Raw genomic sequence first — 14583 nt, 5'->3', positions numbered from 1 at the left:
CAAATAACTAATATTTGCAAAATGAAAGACAAACACTACGTATAAACCTGACGTCTGAAACAATAAACTAGTTAAAAAGAGGTAATAATACCGGCTTCAATCGGCTTGCATGGGCTCTTCGTACTTCGTGCCAAGCTAAGTCTGGTAGTTGGTTCGCAATTTGTAGATTTAGCGATCTTTTGTACAAATGCTCGTGGCGCATTTCCATGTGCTCGCAGCACAATGTTAGAATGCACCAAAAAGTTCCTTCTGTGGTTCGCTCACGAACATATACCTTTCAGGATGGCGGTAAATTCAACCTGTTTTAATCTCAGCTCCGAACAAAACTATGTCATCGCGCAGGAGATCCCCCATACGAAAACCCACCTTTCATTTCAGGAGATTCAGTCCATTGCGGCTATGTTTGGAATATCCATGGCATTCCTGGCACAGCCCGAAGGCGAGGTAGTTTAAAAATTCTCCATATCTATGCATTGTTTTTGTTCTAACAATATATACTTACATGTATTTCTTGCCTGAAAAGCCGTACGCGATAGCGGAACTCACCGAGGCAGATGCAAGGAAGCTGGCTTCCAGGAGCATGCTCATTCGGTAACATAGTTTTTTTCGTGTTTTCTTTTTATTAATTTACTACACCGAAACACATTTAGATGCCTGCTTGTATCTAAAACCCTAGTTCCTAGCGAGAACAAGACTTTTTGCACTTTACAAATCTTCGAATTGTGAACATATTACTCAACATTTCCGTAGAATTTGTATTTGGCTATGCGCTCCGAAGTTAATAGTTGGGCGATGATAAAGTTGCATAAAATCACATTGTTGGAGTCCGGGAGCGTGTATGGGCCGTGAGCTTCCGAGCCTGGTCAGTGACACATGCAGTGGCCGGATGCCATGGTATGTTGATGTCTCGTATTATATGTTCACCCTACATGCAATAATGAAGTATATCGATCATCTAACGCCACAGATTTGTAATACAAGAAGTAAAATAAATTAGACGAGTGATTCCGAGTGCTTTCAATGCCGTTGCTACGAATGCGGTATGCCATTTGCCCTATCCTCAACTTTCTACCGTGCAATCCTTTCCCATTCATTATATATACCTCCTTCATTTCTTTGCAGGTCTGTTGTAGAGTTGTGGGCACACGGTCCAAAAATAGATGACGTCTGCAACCAACTCAAGCAATTTCCCGCCAACTTTTGGGTAAGTGGTGTGCTGCAGAAGCCGTAAAGTACAGTGCTGTTTCCGTCTGGGCTACAGACCTGCACTGTAAGATCTTCCGAAGCGAATTTTGTGGGCTGGGCCGTTATTTATACGCTAACCGGGAGCTTTACGATTGGTGCGTTAAGTACACAGAGCGGATAGGGATACTACTGGAGACTGGCACTCGAGAGTGCTTCTCGTGTACAGTTTTTTCTGTGAACACGTGTGACTTCTTTGCGCTCCGTGGCGTTACTTCTCCTAAACAAGGTGGCTGCGCCGACAGGACCATTATCGCAATGAAGAGTGCAACTGGAATGCTGTCCCTTTTGAGTTGAATAATGCTAAGCCCAGTGTCTAAAAACATTTTGACCGGAAAGCCGAAATATCAGTTATCCTTCCGGAAAAGGTTTGCTTATGTATCTTGCCTGAAAATGAATTAGCATGCTGCAAGATGGAACCCTTCTGAACAAACTTGATAAATTTTCCAGTTTCTCGAGTTGACAAGCCAGTCCAAGAATGACATCTATTTTTAAATTCGAGCAGGATAGGCAATAAATAGACCAGTCACGGCAACATACTGCCTCTGTGCTAAACCTTGCACGAGTACTAAAATGACACTGCATAGCTTCATTTGTTTGTTTTTTTACGCTGTCTTATGGGCTGTCTCGATTTATTTGCGGAAGAATTAGAACGTCCGTTGCTGACATCCTTGACGTTTTGTGCTTGCATCATAACCTTACAGCCGGAAATGGCGTGCGACTCAGTGTTGATTTTGGTGTGTCGCTCTCTGTTTAGTTACTGCACTCAGAGTATGAAACTCTGAGCGTTGAAATAGGAGTAAAGGAGCACAAACTTAACACGCTCAATCTATGCAGGACCCATACTCTGGGGAGGACCAGTCCTTCAAGGTTAACGTGGAGATTTTCGGCAAACGGAAAGTTCCGCGTGAGGTCAAGGTCGAGAAGATTGAGGTAGGTTTGATTTGTCCGGAATCGTTCGATCTAGGGCCGAGTAAGCTATGCTTTCGAGTAATGGCACTTCAGCCACGGATGGATGGATAATAATGGCCGTACCCTTTATAACGGGTGGTGGTAGCTTGTGCCACCTAGCCTAAGAACTAGTGATGGGCCGAACTTTTAACGAATCGAAAATTCGGCGCCAAATCTTAGGATTTGGCAAAGCCGAAGTTCTGCTCGGCATGTGCCAAACTTTGCCGAATCTGAAGTTCGGCAGATTCGGTCCATCACTACTAAAACCACATCGGTGCGTGGAATCAATGTTTCCAGTTGTCGCCGTCTTTTGCCGACGTGCCCGACGTAAAGATACAAATGCTGCTTTCTGTCGTCCCACTTGCCAAAACAGTTCACAACAGAACAAAACCATACCGCGACGGTCTCCGAACTCTGTATCTATTTCTCAAAAGGTTGCATTTCAGAACCGTAGCTGTCGCAAACGGCGCTCGTGCGGCTCCTAGTGCCAAGATGGCAGTGCCGACTAGCCGTTGGCATGTAATCAAATGTTAAGTGACAGAAATGCACGAATGACCGTCTCAATGGCATCAGACAGTGGGGCAAAAGAGTGCCGATACTATGAGCATAGCCTTCAAGTCACTCTAGTTCGGTCAATTTAATCCTTATATCTGCCAGAAAAGGCAAGTAATTTTTTTTCCACTATTTTTTGACATAAAATGGCACATGCCAGCTCTTTGGAATCAGTATTGTGTAAGCCGACGGATGGTGAAAAGGTATGCGGCTCGAATTTATAAATAAGAAGCAAAGAACAGAAGACAAAACAAGAATGGTACATGAACCGGGTAAATGTGATTCCACGTGAGGTGCAAAAATCGGAAAGAAGCCGCATGGAAACAAAGCGAACGCTTTTGTGTTTTTGGGGGTGGGAAGAAATCTTTTTGCCGAGGGATGCAAAGGTGAACGACCCGGCGTTCTTGGTTTCAACGCACGTCCTTCCTATGGTGTGTCGTAATTCTTGCATTTATTGGTTCTAACATTTTTGACTCTCATTCTGCAGAAATTTGACTTCCTACCTTTGAACGGGCCGATCAAGATGAACAACCCGGACCACACGTACCACCTGATCGAGTACTATGGCGTCGTTCCCAACTCCATGCCCGAAAATCCGCTGATGGTCTTTTTTGGCCGCTGGGTAAGCTCTCGCTTTGACTCATGTTTGATTCTCTCTCATCTGTAGCTAGGAGGAAGACATTTTAGTATTTTCTGCAGAGTAGCCAATGTCGTAGTGTTTTTGTACTCAAAACTTTTCACCGAACAGTGTAATATGTTACGAAACAAACTGGTCCTATATAGAGAGATGGCAAAATTACTTTCATTCGTTGAGATTCCTGCCACTGCTAAACACATTTTCCAGCTCATACTTTCAGGTGCCTTTTCCTAACTGGTTTTAAGACTGAGCGGTTTGTGCCTTCTGAGCTAAATCAAATTATGGCGACAAAAGCTGTAGTACTTTGTTTCTAACATAGCGTATAATGCTACCAAAGCTGTTGGCGCGGGCGAGTATGGCTTTACAAGCACTCTCGTGCAAACAAGATGCCAGATGAAGTCATGCACCTGTGCCCAGTAGCTTTGACAGCATTGTACACTATGTTTGGTATGCACACGTTCCCCCAAAATTGTTTATAGTAATGCAAGTTGACTAGAATAATTAGACAAACATGCACATATTTACCCATCCCTCAAAATGTGGTCTATAAAGCAGGATATGCATATTAACGAAACATTACGGTAGTAATGAACTTGTCTCCCATCCTTGTCACCGGGACACTTGTTGCTCAGGTGTCAACCATGTTTCGGTTAAAGGACATATCCCTGTTCCGCAGGTCTGTGACGGCCAGAGGTTTCTGAAGTTCCAGCTGTCGCTCAAAACACGCAAGTTCATTGCCAACACGTCCATGGACCCGACGCTGTCCGTAATCATGGCCAACATGGCACAGGTTCAGAAGAATCATCTGGTGCTTGACCCGTTCGTTGGCTCCGGTGAGTCCAAGTTTTTTTTTTTTTTCTTCATGTTGTGCTGCTCAGGAATTTTTTTCTCTCGAGTTTGTCGGCTTAATTTGGGGTTTATCTTTTAATTGCAACTCCGTCATCCTTATCCCCGCTTTCTTCATTTCATATATTTTTCGCCGTGCACTGACAGTTTTTACTATAGTTTTTAGTAGGTGCAACATACACTACGAAGTGGTGTAGAAAAGTGTGAGTAGGATTTCTGTGGGCTATGTAACCTTGTATCGGTGGGAATTTTTGCTCTGGTCAAGCCAAGATATTTTGTTTTCGGAGTCAAGTTCTCTTTGTCAAGTCGGTGGAAATAATTTTGACGGTGATTTATGAAAGTTCCAGCTTACTTCCAACATTTTTTTTTATTGACATTTGTGGCCACATTGTCATGACAGTTGCAAAGAAAGGCACTAGGAGAAGCCCAGAAAGAAAGTAGAACGACAGGAGTTGAAAGATTCTTTTGAAATGTGTTATTGGGAGATTATTGTCATTAATGATATCTTATAATAATTATTTTTCTCTTTGTGTTTTAACGTGCCACTACTGCTTTCAGTCAGGAGCAGTGGTAGATAAATAAAGATGAGTTATATATTTTGTTTCTCATTTTATGGGATGTTCAAGGCAGCCTGTTGGTTCCTGCAGCACACTTTGGAGCATACGTTGCGGGTACAGACCTCGATTATTTGTTGCTGCACGGTAAAGGTGAGCTGTGGGTCCATTCTTGACTTAAACAGCCGTACTCCATCTCACGAAGGCCTGCAGTGCCGAGAGAGGTACCGGCGTGCGAGCCCAGCTCGGCAGAACACTTTGTATGTGTGAGAAACGTGCACAGAAGGAATTTTTCAAAAAGTCACACGGTTGTACCTCTTGCCAGCATTGCAGACGTTTCTGTGACAGAGTACAGCAACAGCCTGGCATCCTGCAGTGTGCGTAATATTTAAGTCTCTTTGCAGCACTTGCGGATGTGCCCTCATCTGGACTTAGATAGTGGTTGGCTCTGGTGCGAAACAAAAGAATTGCGTGCATTGCATGTTTTCTTGTTTACATTGGGCGTTTATGGTTTAGACACCGTGGTGTCTTTAAGTACACATGTTTTGTCACTGTTTTTTTTTTTTTTTTTTTTTCAGTCATTACCAACTTTGTTTTGGTGTGAGTCATTAACAGAGGTTAAGCTTCACATTATGTCTGTGTATTTCTTTACCCAGCCAAATGCCAAACAAAGCTTAGTATTGCTTGACCTGTTTCTTTAAGAGAGACACCCACTATACTCGTTAGCAGGGTTGTAAAAGTTACTTAGAAAATGTACCTAAGATACAGTTACTCATACGAAAAGGTACTTAGGTACGCACCTAGGTACTTGCTTAAAATGTATCTAGGTACAGGTACAGTTACTTTAAAGATACTGTCCTTATTTATTTTCCCCAAATTTGTCAAAATATATTGGAAGTAGAGCTTTTTATACTAAGGATACACTCAAAAGCGAGTTTGATAAATGTGCTTTATTGGTGTCAATGCGATGTCCACATCGGTGTTGAGTCTTCATGTGCCTTGTCCCCACGCTCCAATTGGTTCACTGAGGCCACAGCTTCCACTGTTTACCATGTTACACCGAACCGCCGAAACTCGCTTATTGACGTTCTTGCCCTCAGAGCCGGTGCTGACGGGCCCAGAAGACGTTGGCCGCATGAAGAAACGCATGAGTCGAGTGCATATGCACTTAACCTTCGTGGCGACGAGCGAAAAACTTTAAGCTTCCTCGTTTTGTTTTTTCTTTCGTTAGTCACAAGAAAAATTAGTTGTTTTTTTTCTTTCGCAACTTTTTCACTTCTGATAACTGCAAAATTTGAGTCAGATTTATTGTATGGAAACTGTATCATATACGCGATGTTACATTGCTTTACGATTGTAATTATAATTTATTTGCAATTATATTTTATATTGTATTTATGGCAAAACAGTGCCACCACCAGGACAAGACGGGCAACAGAAACTGCGCACATCGTTAAAGTTATCTCCTTCTTTGTGTAGCTGTCAGAGGAACTTCAAACACGCAATGAAGTCGATTTTGGTTTGAGATGAAGGAAGCAGGTCGCTATTTTCCCTAAACAGAGTTCCGAAGCGATTAAATAAATTGGTGTCGCTAGAACAGCATCGCTAATTCACCGTTCGCTCAATTGAACACCTACATTCACTAAAGTGTGTCGTTCAATGAAACATCGTAGACGGGGCTTCGTTTGCTAGAACGTCGTTCGATCAAGTCAGTGCCTCCGATGTCATACCCAACTCAACGTTAATCACGGCGCATGTTAGTGTGTTAATACTTCAAGATTTATAGTTTCTACCATTTTGACGAAGTGAATAGAAAAGTACCTGTAATTCACTTAGTTACAAGTTATTGGAAAATGTACCTAAGATACAAATACAGATGCTACAGTGGCTTAAAGGGGGTAGTGTAGTTACCGTGTAGCCTCCACCACGCATCGGGAACGGCCGCTCCTTGGAAGACGGTGTAGGTGGCTCTTCGATCCGCAGCTCCGTTGGGTGCCTCAATTGGCCGGCAGATAGAGGCACCCTAACACGCTTCATAACTAATATAAATACCTCAAAAACAATGATTTGTTTCCAGTGAACCTTTAACGACATGATTTGTGTTTGAAGGTGAATGAAAATGTGAAACTAGCAGACGACAGTGTAGTCGACAGCTGCGAATCAGCCGGAGCCAAGCCGACCAAGCGGCCAAGCCGGAGCCATAGCCGGAACGACGGTGCTGCAAGCGCCAGCGCCACCCGCGGCCGTCTTCCAACGCTGTGCCGCTTCTCCGGTTTCGTTCGTTACACTGCCCCATTTAAGCCACCGTACAGATACCGAGAAATTAAAGTACCTAAGTTTGTACCCCAGGTACAACAAAAGTACCTAGATACCGATTTCCAGTTACCTGTACCTAGGTACTTTACAACCCTGCTCGTTAGCAAGGTTAGAAGCTGGGAAAATTATTGCACGGGGATATCTGTCTACACCAGGTGTTTCAGCAAAGACTCAAAAATCGCTAAGAATAGTAGTGCGACTGAGAAAAAGAAAACTCTTCAGAAACAAGCTGCCAGCCACAGCAGACGTCGGGGATAGCAAAAAGCATTCTAATTCAATAAATAATCACCTAAAATTTACTAGCTACAGTACGCTCGCAATAATTGAAACTGATATTTTATATTTCTGGTTAATTCAAACAAATTTCAGAATTTTGGTTGTCCAGCTATGTTTTTAATGTATTCGTAAACCGCTTAACCCCTTATTTTTTTTTTCGTAAAGAGATGGTTAACCGTAATTTGGATTTAAAAAAAAACAATGCTGGAGATGTAGGCGGGACGCTGCAATCCCTACAACACTACTAGTAAGGCGATATCTCAAATGGACAGCCGTATTTTTAGAAAAAAGAAGTCGAGATTGAACCAGGCCGACGAGGCGCGTGACCGTCAAGATACCTAGTTTCCTCCTCTTCGCTGCCGCGAGGCCGTTCCCTCTCCTTCGCGGAGAAACATGACGTCAACATTCCTGCCAACTGCGCCTCTTTTTTTTAAAAATACGGTCATCCGTTCGAGATATCGCTGTATGAGTGATGTTTTGGTGTTTGTAGCATCCCGTTGCACGCTTTTGCCACGTATTTTGGGGAATCCAGATTTCGGTTCAGCATCCCTTTAAAGTAACCTAAAAGTGCCATTTTTTTTATTTACAAGTTTTATTCCTTTAGTATTACAGATAAAATTTCAGAAGTTTATTACGGAAATGCAGCGGCGGCGAAAGAAAATGTGCTGCCATCTATGATCAGCGCCGCAAACTACTCGGACAAGCCTAGCTTGTTCGTGAAATTGAGGGCTACCAAATTAACCTCTGGACGAGCCGAGCTCACCTCTGGACGAGCCGAGCTCGTCCATGGCATTTTTAGCCAGAAAGTGGCCGACAAGCTCAGCTCGTCCAAGGCACTTATAGGGTTAATTTGGACGGAATTTTCGTGTACTTCATACTTTTTGTTCTCGCTGCCCCATTGAGTGCGCTTCTTTTCGAGCACCGGTGCGCTGCAGGGAGGCAACACCCACTGAGCTTGCTTCCGCAAGTGTTGCTTCTCTGCGGTGCACTGGTGCTCGGTGAGAAGCGCACTCGACGGTGCTCAAGGAGAGCACACATGAGCTAATGAAAACGGGCACCACGCAATCATTTCCATAGCAACTTGCGCGGACGCTGCGACGTGGCAGCATAGCATAGGTCCACGTCATTGCAATGAAAACTGCCGCGCAATGCCCGTTTTCATTGCTCACGTGTCCCCTTGCTTAACTCTTTCATTACCACGTCTATTCAGATTGATCACCGGTGATTTCAGCGTGTTAAAGTTATTTCTCAGGCCGCTGATGTCACCTAGTGGTTAGCCTAGAAAATAGGTTTTCAGAATCAGTTTTGATTTCGTTGCTCTGGCAGAAAATTCTTTTTGACGAAAACTTTTGCGAACTGAAGTGTGTGCATTCAGGTGAAAAGGGGGGTGGCCGTCACACTCCACTACGTACAAAAAAGAAAAAGACTGCCGCTTCTGGTTATGCTGCACTAACATGAACTTTTTGTGATCAAAAGACTCTAAATCAAAGGATGAAATCATGATTCAACCTTTGGCTTACATCATCATAAAATCACTTGTTGAAACTCTTTGTTTTGTTTAGGAATGTCGTTATATATTTCCAAAACAAATTGATTTACTGGTTTACGGTGATGCTCAGCAGATTTCTAATCAGACCCATCTGTTTATCGTCACTAATTTAAAATAGTTAATTAGTAACTTTTAGTTAATTATTTAATTGGTATGGTTTTCGCAATCTTTGCTGTGGCTGGCAGTTTATTCCAAGAAAGAGGTGTTTCTTTACATCAACAGCCTATTTTAAGGGATTTCGAAAGTCTTCGCCAAAACGCCCAATGTACACTAAGACAATTATTTGGCAAGATATCCGACTCTCCATTGGATACGGAAAGTGTGTTTGGTTTTCTGGCATCCACATTTCAGCCAAGCCAAGCCGCTGCAATGAGAAGCTGCGAGCGGAGGATGAGAGCATCTTGGCCAACCTCCGGCAGTACGGATGTGAAAAACAGTTTGTCGACGTCGTCATCGCAGACGCATCGATGCCTTTGTGGAGAGACGGAGCACGCTTTGATGCCATCATCACAGATCGTAAGCACCTCAGTTTCTCACATCTTCGTTAGTGAGTCGTGGGTAAGGTCTAAGAATAGAACTACCACACACTTCACTCAAAAGTTGTGACAACATTTGTCCCTATCCACTCTGTGTAGGTGCTAACAAACTACATAACATTGGTCAGGTACCATGAAGTATACAGTGGTGCACGAAAGGGGAAAAATTTGGTGAAAATTAATAATCAAGTCGCTTTCTCTTTGTTCCTTGAGCCCTTCTGAGTGTGTGGGAGCAGGAAGGCAGAGCTTTAGTGTAACCAAGTAAGCTAACGTCAGTATTGTTTACATTCAACATACCAGGAACAAAGAGGCATAAAGAACAAAGCTCCTGTCGAATTATTTTCGACGACTATTTTTTCTCAGCGGTCCACCTATACAACTCTTAGCACACATCTACAACTGTTTTCTATCTACAAATGCTGAAAAACTGCAACCCTAGTTATGGGTCTTGCCACAGCAGCAAGTGTAATGGTGTGTTTGTGTGTTCTATGTTTTTTTCAAAAAGTACATTCTACTTTTTTCTGGAAACTAGTCTCCATCTTGCAACCTTCCCACGTCATCAAACGTGGACAAATGCTCGTGCACGTGTTGCTCGCGGTGCTCATGTGATGCGTATGCCTCGCAGCACCCTACGGCATTCGGGAGGCGACAGAGAGGATTGGCTCCCACAAGCGGTACACCATCCCGGGACACCTGTAAGCAAGATTTAGGCCTACCTCTTTCATGCCTCGCTGACGAGTCCAACCCTGCTGCACCCGTGGTTTCGGAGTGCATCTTGGCTGTGTAAACACAACCCCCACACAGCGATAGCATCTAATGGGAACGCACGCCATGCTTCGTTTCACCTCGTCTGAACGCAGCCGACAGTACAAACCGAAAGAGCTAGTCGAGCAGCGTCCAAAGCGCAATCTTGCGGCGTTCCTTATTCTTACGTTCTTGCGTCATCATTGGATAAACGAATTGAGTACGGGGAATGTGCCGTGACCTTGCAGTTTTTGTTTGTTCGGTCGCGCTTACGCGTGTTGAAACCCACGACCGCTCGGACTTACGACGAAACGAAATACAGTGGGTCTGTTAGGCCTACCGTAGCTCTTGAATAAGAGCAGATAACTTTTTAATCTGGGCACAGACGATAAAAATGAAGACCCCTTAGCTGTAGATTTGTTTTTCCACCAATTTAAAGACATCTCTTTACTTTGTGTGCACTTCGCTGCTCCACTCGAGGGAGAAGTCCGGAGACAAAATGCGAACGCGACTGAAGCTGGTAGGCAGAATTTCGAAAAGAGCCTGCTGGAAGGGCAGCCGTCGTTTTGCCGAGACAACTTCTTGAGAAGCCAAGTCTTTTGGCAAAACGTAAGCTGACACTCCTAGGCTCCTTTTTAAGCCCAAAGAAGGATCTAGTTTTAACGGTTACCAAATTAATGAATGGACGGCGTGCCATGTGATAGTATGTATTCTTTACAGTAAGGCTACACAACATTTGCTGAGATGCGAGTTTGGGCACGAGATGCGGTGCGACGGCAACTCTCGTCTCTCGCTCGTGCGCAGGGCAGCTCAACACGTCCCGTCCAAGGTCACCTACGGGCTGAAGGACGTCCTCTCGGACTTGCTCAACTTCGGCGCCCACCACCTGAACCTGGGCGGCAGGCTGGTCTTCTGGATGCCCTTCTACAACGATGAGTGAGTGTGCTTCCCTTTAGCAGCACGGTAGCACACGTTTTTGGGAAGCTCGCAATCTCGACGCCTCGCTCCGCACGTTTCCCATGTCGGAAACTCGACTCGCGTCAAGATGTCTGCTTCGCTCTTATCCCCAGCTTCAGAGAAGACAGTCTTCCAGAGCACCCTTGCCTGAAGCGCATCGACTGCAGCCAGCAGCCACTGTCCAAGCACTCTTCTCGTCTTCTGCTCACGATGGAGAAGACGACGGAGCCGGACGTACGTAGCGTTCTCACGTCGCATTTTAAAAGAAAGCATTTTTTTTTTTTGTCGGCGTGTTTATGCAGCAATTATGAGCCGCAGGTTAGCCGTACATTGAGCGACACCGTTGGCGCAAACATGACATTGGCACTTTTTCAAATTTTACGTTTGAAAGGTGTTTTGCAGGCACTAATCTTCGTTTGTTAGTGCTCCAAATGAGCACTTTCCATCACACTTGCAGTTTTGTGATGACCTCACAATTCTACGAGAGAAAAGGAAAAAAAAAAAATGACGATTCACTTCTGAGTCGGTGAAGAATGGAAGCTTACGGTTTTTAGACTTGCAGCTATTGAATTGTGGAGGGCGTCGCTGGTCGTATGGGAAGGAAGCTGCTTAGGAGGGTTCTGTCCAGGTGGAGTGGAGCTCAGTCGAAGCTCGTAAAAGTGGGAGTAGTGAGGCCACTAATTGGTAATGGACTGAAGAAATCTTGCTTTCATTGTGTTGGAAATGACCTTTGCATTCAAATCAAACACCTATAATTGACTGGGTATAGTGTGGAGTTTATTGGCTCAAGTGTGTGTGGACAACTCCTAGGTGCCTTTGAGAGCATTGAACAGGTTAAAAAGTAAATTATTGCGGTAGCTCATTATTTCTCTGGCCTCTTGCATTGCTTAAAGGCTCTAGGTGTGAAATTCAATGTAAATGTGGTTTTTCGGTTGGACTCTCAATTAAACAAACTCGCACCTTTTACTTTCTAGCCTGAAAGGTGTTGCGGCGAAAAACATAGAGACCCTTCGGTGAGCTATGCCACAAAGGTGGTGTACAGGGTTGCCTTGGACTGCGGGTTGCGTTATTTTCGGCAGACGGGGCGTTGTGTCAGTGACCGCCTCACTGAACACAAAAGAAATGTAGAAAATAAGTCGCAGAATTTGGAACTTGCTAACCATGTGGGCTCGTATATTCATGTCACCCTCTTTATGATAAAACTTGTTTTTTGCAACGAGAACACTGTGTTTAGAAGACTAATTCAAGCAGACTTTATGTGTAGGCGAGCACGGGTAAGTGTGTGAGCCAACCACCTCTAGTTACAAGTGATTGGATGAAGGAGTTTTTGCTTTTGTGATGTGGAGTGCTGTCTTTGGTTGGGGCAAAAGCGAATTGCTGTACGAAGATTGGGGAGGTAAGGTTTTGAGGGCTTTCGAGCTTGACCCGAATGGTTGACCTTGCGAGAGGAGGTTCTGTTCAGGAGAAGGTGCATTTCCTGTCCAGGTGTTTAGCCTTGGGAGTGGCTTAGTCTGTCCGCCAGAGGTCGGTGGGCATCCCATTTATGCATTTTGGGTCCCTTTTTGCTTTTTTTCTCCTCTGTTTGAAAGTCTATTTATCGGTAGGATTGATCAGTCGAGGCTCTGCATTGTTTTGTCCGTTTTCTTTCGTCTTCCCCATCTCGGGGTCCACAAGCGCGACGATTGCTCGTTCGGGCCAACGGCATCGCATGGCGTACTTTCCCTCGGTACTTGCGGCACCTTGAATCGGTCGACTGTTCCGTTTCAGGAAACTGCGAGCGCCCAGATATCTTCTGCAGCGGACAGCTTCCGAGACCGCTACTTCACCGGAGGGAAAGGGAGGTCCGGCCAGAGCAGATGACGCTCGGATGCCGGTTAAAGTCACGTCGGAGACGGTTACGGGCGACTTTCGAGGGAATGCACGGGTGCTGTTGCGGCCTGTTTTTGTTGTTGTGCACAGAAGAAGCGGTCTTCTTTGTAGCCACTTTGTTGTCGGTGCTATGGTCACCGACGAGAATGACCCTCGAGTTGTACCTCCTCCCGCACGAGCGTGCACACGTAGCCAGAGCACGGCGAAAGACAACGAGCAGGGGCCGGAAGCGGGGCATTCGAGAGAGAAGCCGTTCTCGTCCCGTCGGTGACCGTAGCACGACGCGACGTTTTTTTTTACGACATTTCAGATTCAGCGGCAGTCGGCGTCAGCAGAGTATTTCGACGCGCTACTGGTAACGAAATTTCTCCGCAACGCTACAGCAGAGCTTGGTACGCGGCCGTACGTGGCAATGTCGGTGACAAGGGGTCTAAGTGCTGCTGGTCTAGCCAGCTTAGCCGGGAGTTCAAAGCCGCCCTGAACGAGCCACCAATAAATCGCTGCGACACATCATCGCACCAAGAGCATTTCTCGTTAAAGCAAGCGTCTTCAACTCCGCACACTCAGTCAACTGATCAAACTTACTTTTCTAGAATGTTCTCCAAAATATTGCTCATTCTTCTTCGTGCCTCAAAACGAACTGTCGAAGCCGCCATTGCTGTCAAGGTTCGGTGCCATCAAGTAGGGGCGCCGCGAACCTGTAGGCTCGACTGTCTGGCTCTTTTTCACCTGCAAAAACACCTTTTTTTGTCTGAAAACGAACGAGGTAAGCTCATTTCCAATTTTTGTTATTAAAGATATCTAAAGAATGACCGATGCTCGCATACGGGAATTAATTAGACGTCAAAAATTGTTGGAGTACGAGAAATTGTTTAAAAACTACCTGTAATCGCAAATTAGAGGTGGCTCGCCGAAAGTGGGGGTGGTCAAACGGTGATGCCCCCTCCGTGACTGTGGCGCTCCTAGCAGCAGTTTTTGATCCTGTACCAAACTTTGGCCGAAGTTTCGTGACGGCAGTAGTCCACCGAAGGACTCTGGCGCTGGGGACAGCAGTTGTCTCAAATTGTTGTTTCGGGGGGTCTTCGTTGAGTTGTTGTCCTCTCATTACTGCCGAAACATCTGAGGCATTGTTGCATTGAAGCATCTACCGTAGAATACAGTGTATCCACCCATTCCACATTAAGAGGATACTACAACGAAATTTCCGCACTCATTTTTTGGTTACATTTTTGGTTTTTGGTTAACAAGACGTACCAATATCTTGTTAAAAAAGTTTTAAAAAGGAATTTTAAAACAAAAACGATTAGCAAAGAGCACCTGGTGGATGTCACTAACGCCTCGCTTGTAATGCCCGTCTAGGAACCTTGACAGCTAGTGACGGAGGTTGTCTCGCCTCCGGCCATTACGAGAGAAGAGGGGCAGGAGGAACTCCCCTCTTCCCGAGAATGCTTTTTGTGTGTCGCAGAAGTCGCTATTGTCCCCCTACAAGATTATAGAAGATTAACCCAACACTCAAAATTCGTACAAAAGCAGCCGCTTCGGTGGCTGGAACGA

The 14583-nt window shown here is 45.0% G+C and overlaps 1 protein-coding gene across 1 annotated transcript; it reads left to right on the top strand.

The window, feature by feature from the left end:
- The first annotated feature begins 128 nt into the window (after positions 1–128).
- LOC120838116 (tRNA (guanine(10)-N2)-methyltransferase homolog) lies at positions 129–14230 on the top strand. Its single transcript, XM_040207875.3, has 13 exons — positions 129–288; positions 379–444; positions 524–591; positions 1123–1204; positions 2080–2175; positions 3233–3367; positions 4059–4215; positions 4855–4935; positions 9275–9439; positions 10085–10154; positions 11008–11139; positions 11274–11394; positions 12928–14230. Exons 1-13 carry the CDS (start codon positions 223–225, stop codon positions 13018–13020), a joined length of 1332 nt encoding a protein of 443 aa, XP_040063809.2. The 5' UTR covers positions 129–222; the 3' UTR covers positions 13021–14230.
- Positions 14231–14583: the final 353 nt, after the last annotated feature.

Source organism: Ixodes scapularis, unplaced genomic scaffold, assembly GCF_016920785.2.
Source record: "Ixodes scapularis isolate PalLabHiFi unplaced genomic scaffold, ASM1692078v2 PGA_scaffold49__6_contigs__length_1374808, whole genome shotgun sequence".
NCBI classification, from domain to species: Eukaryota; Metazoa; Arthropoda; class Arachnida; order Ixodida; family Ixodidae; genus Ixodes; species Ixodes scapularis.
This window is presented reverse-complemented; position numbering and strand designations above follow the sequence as displayed.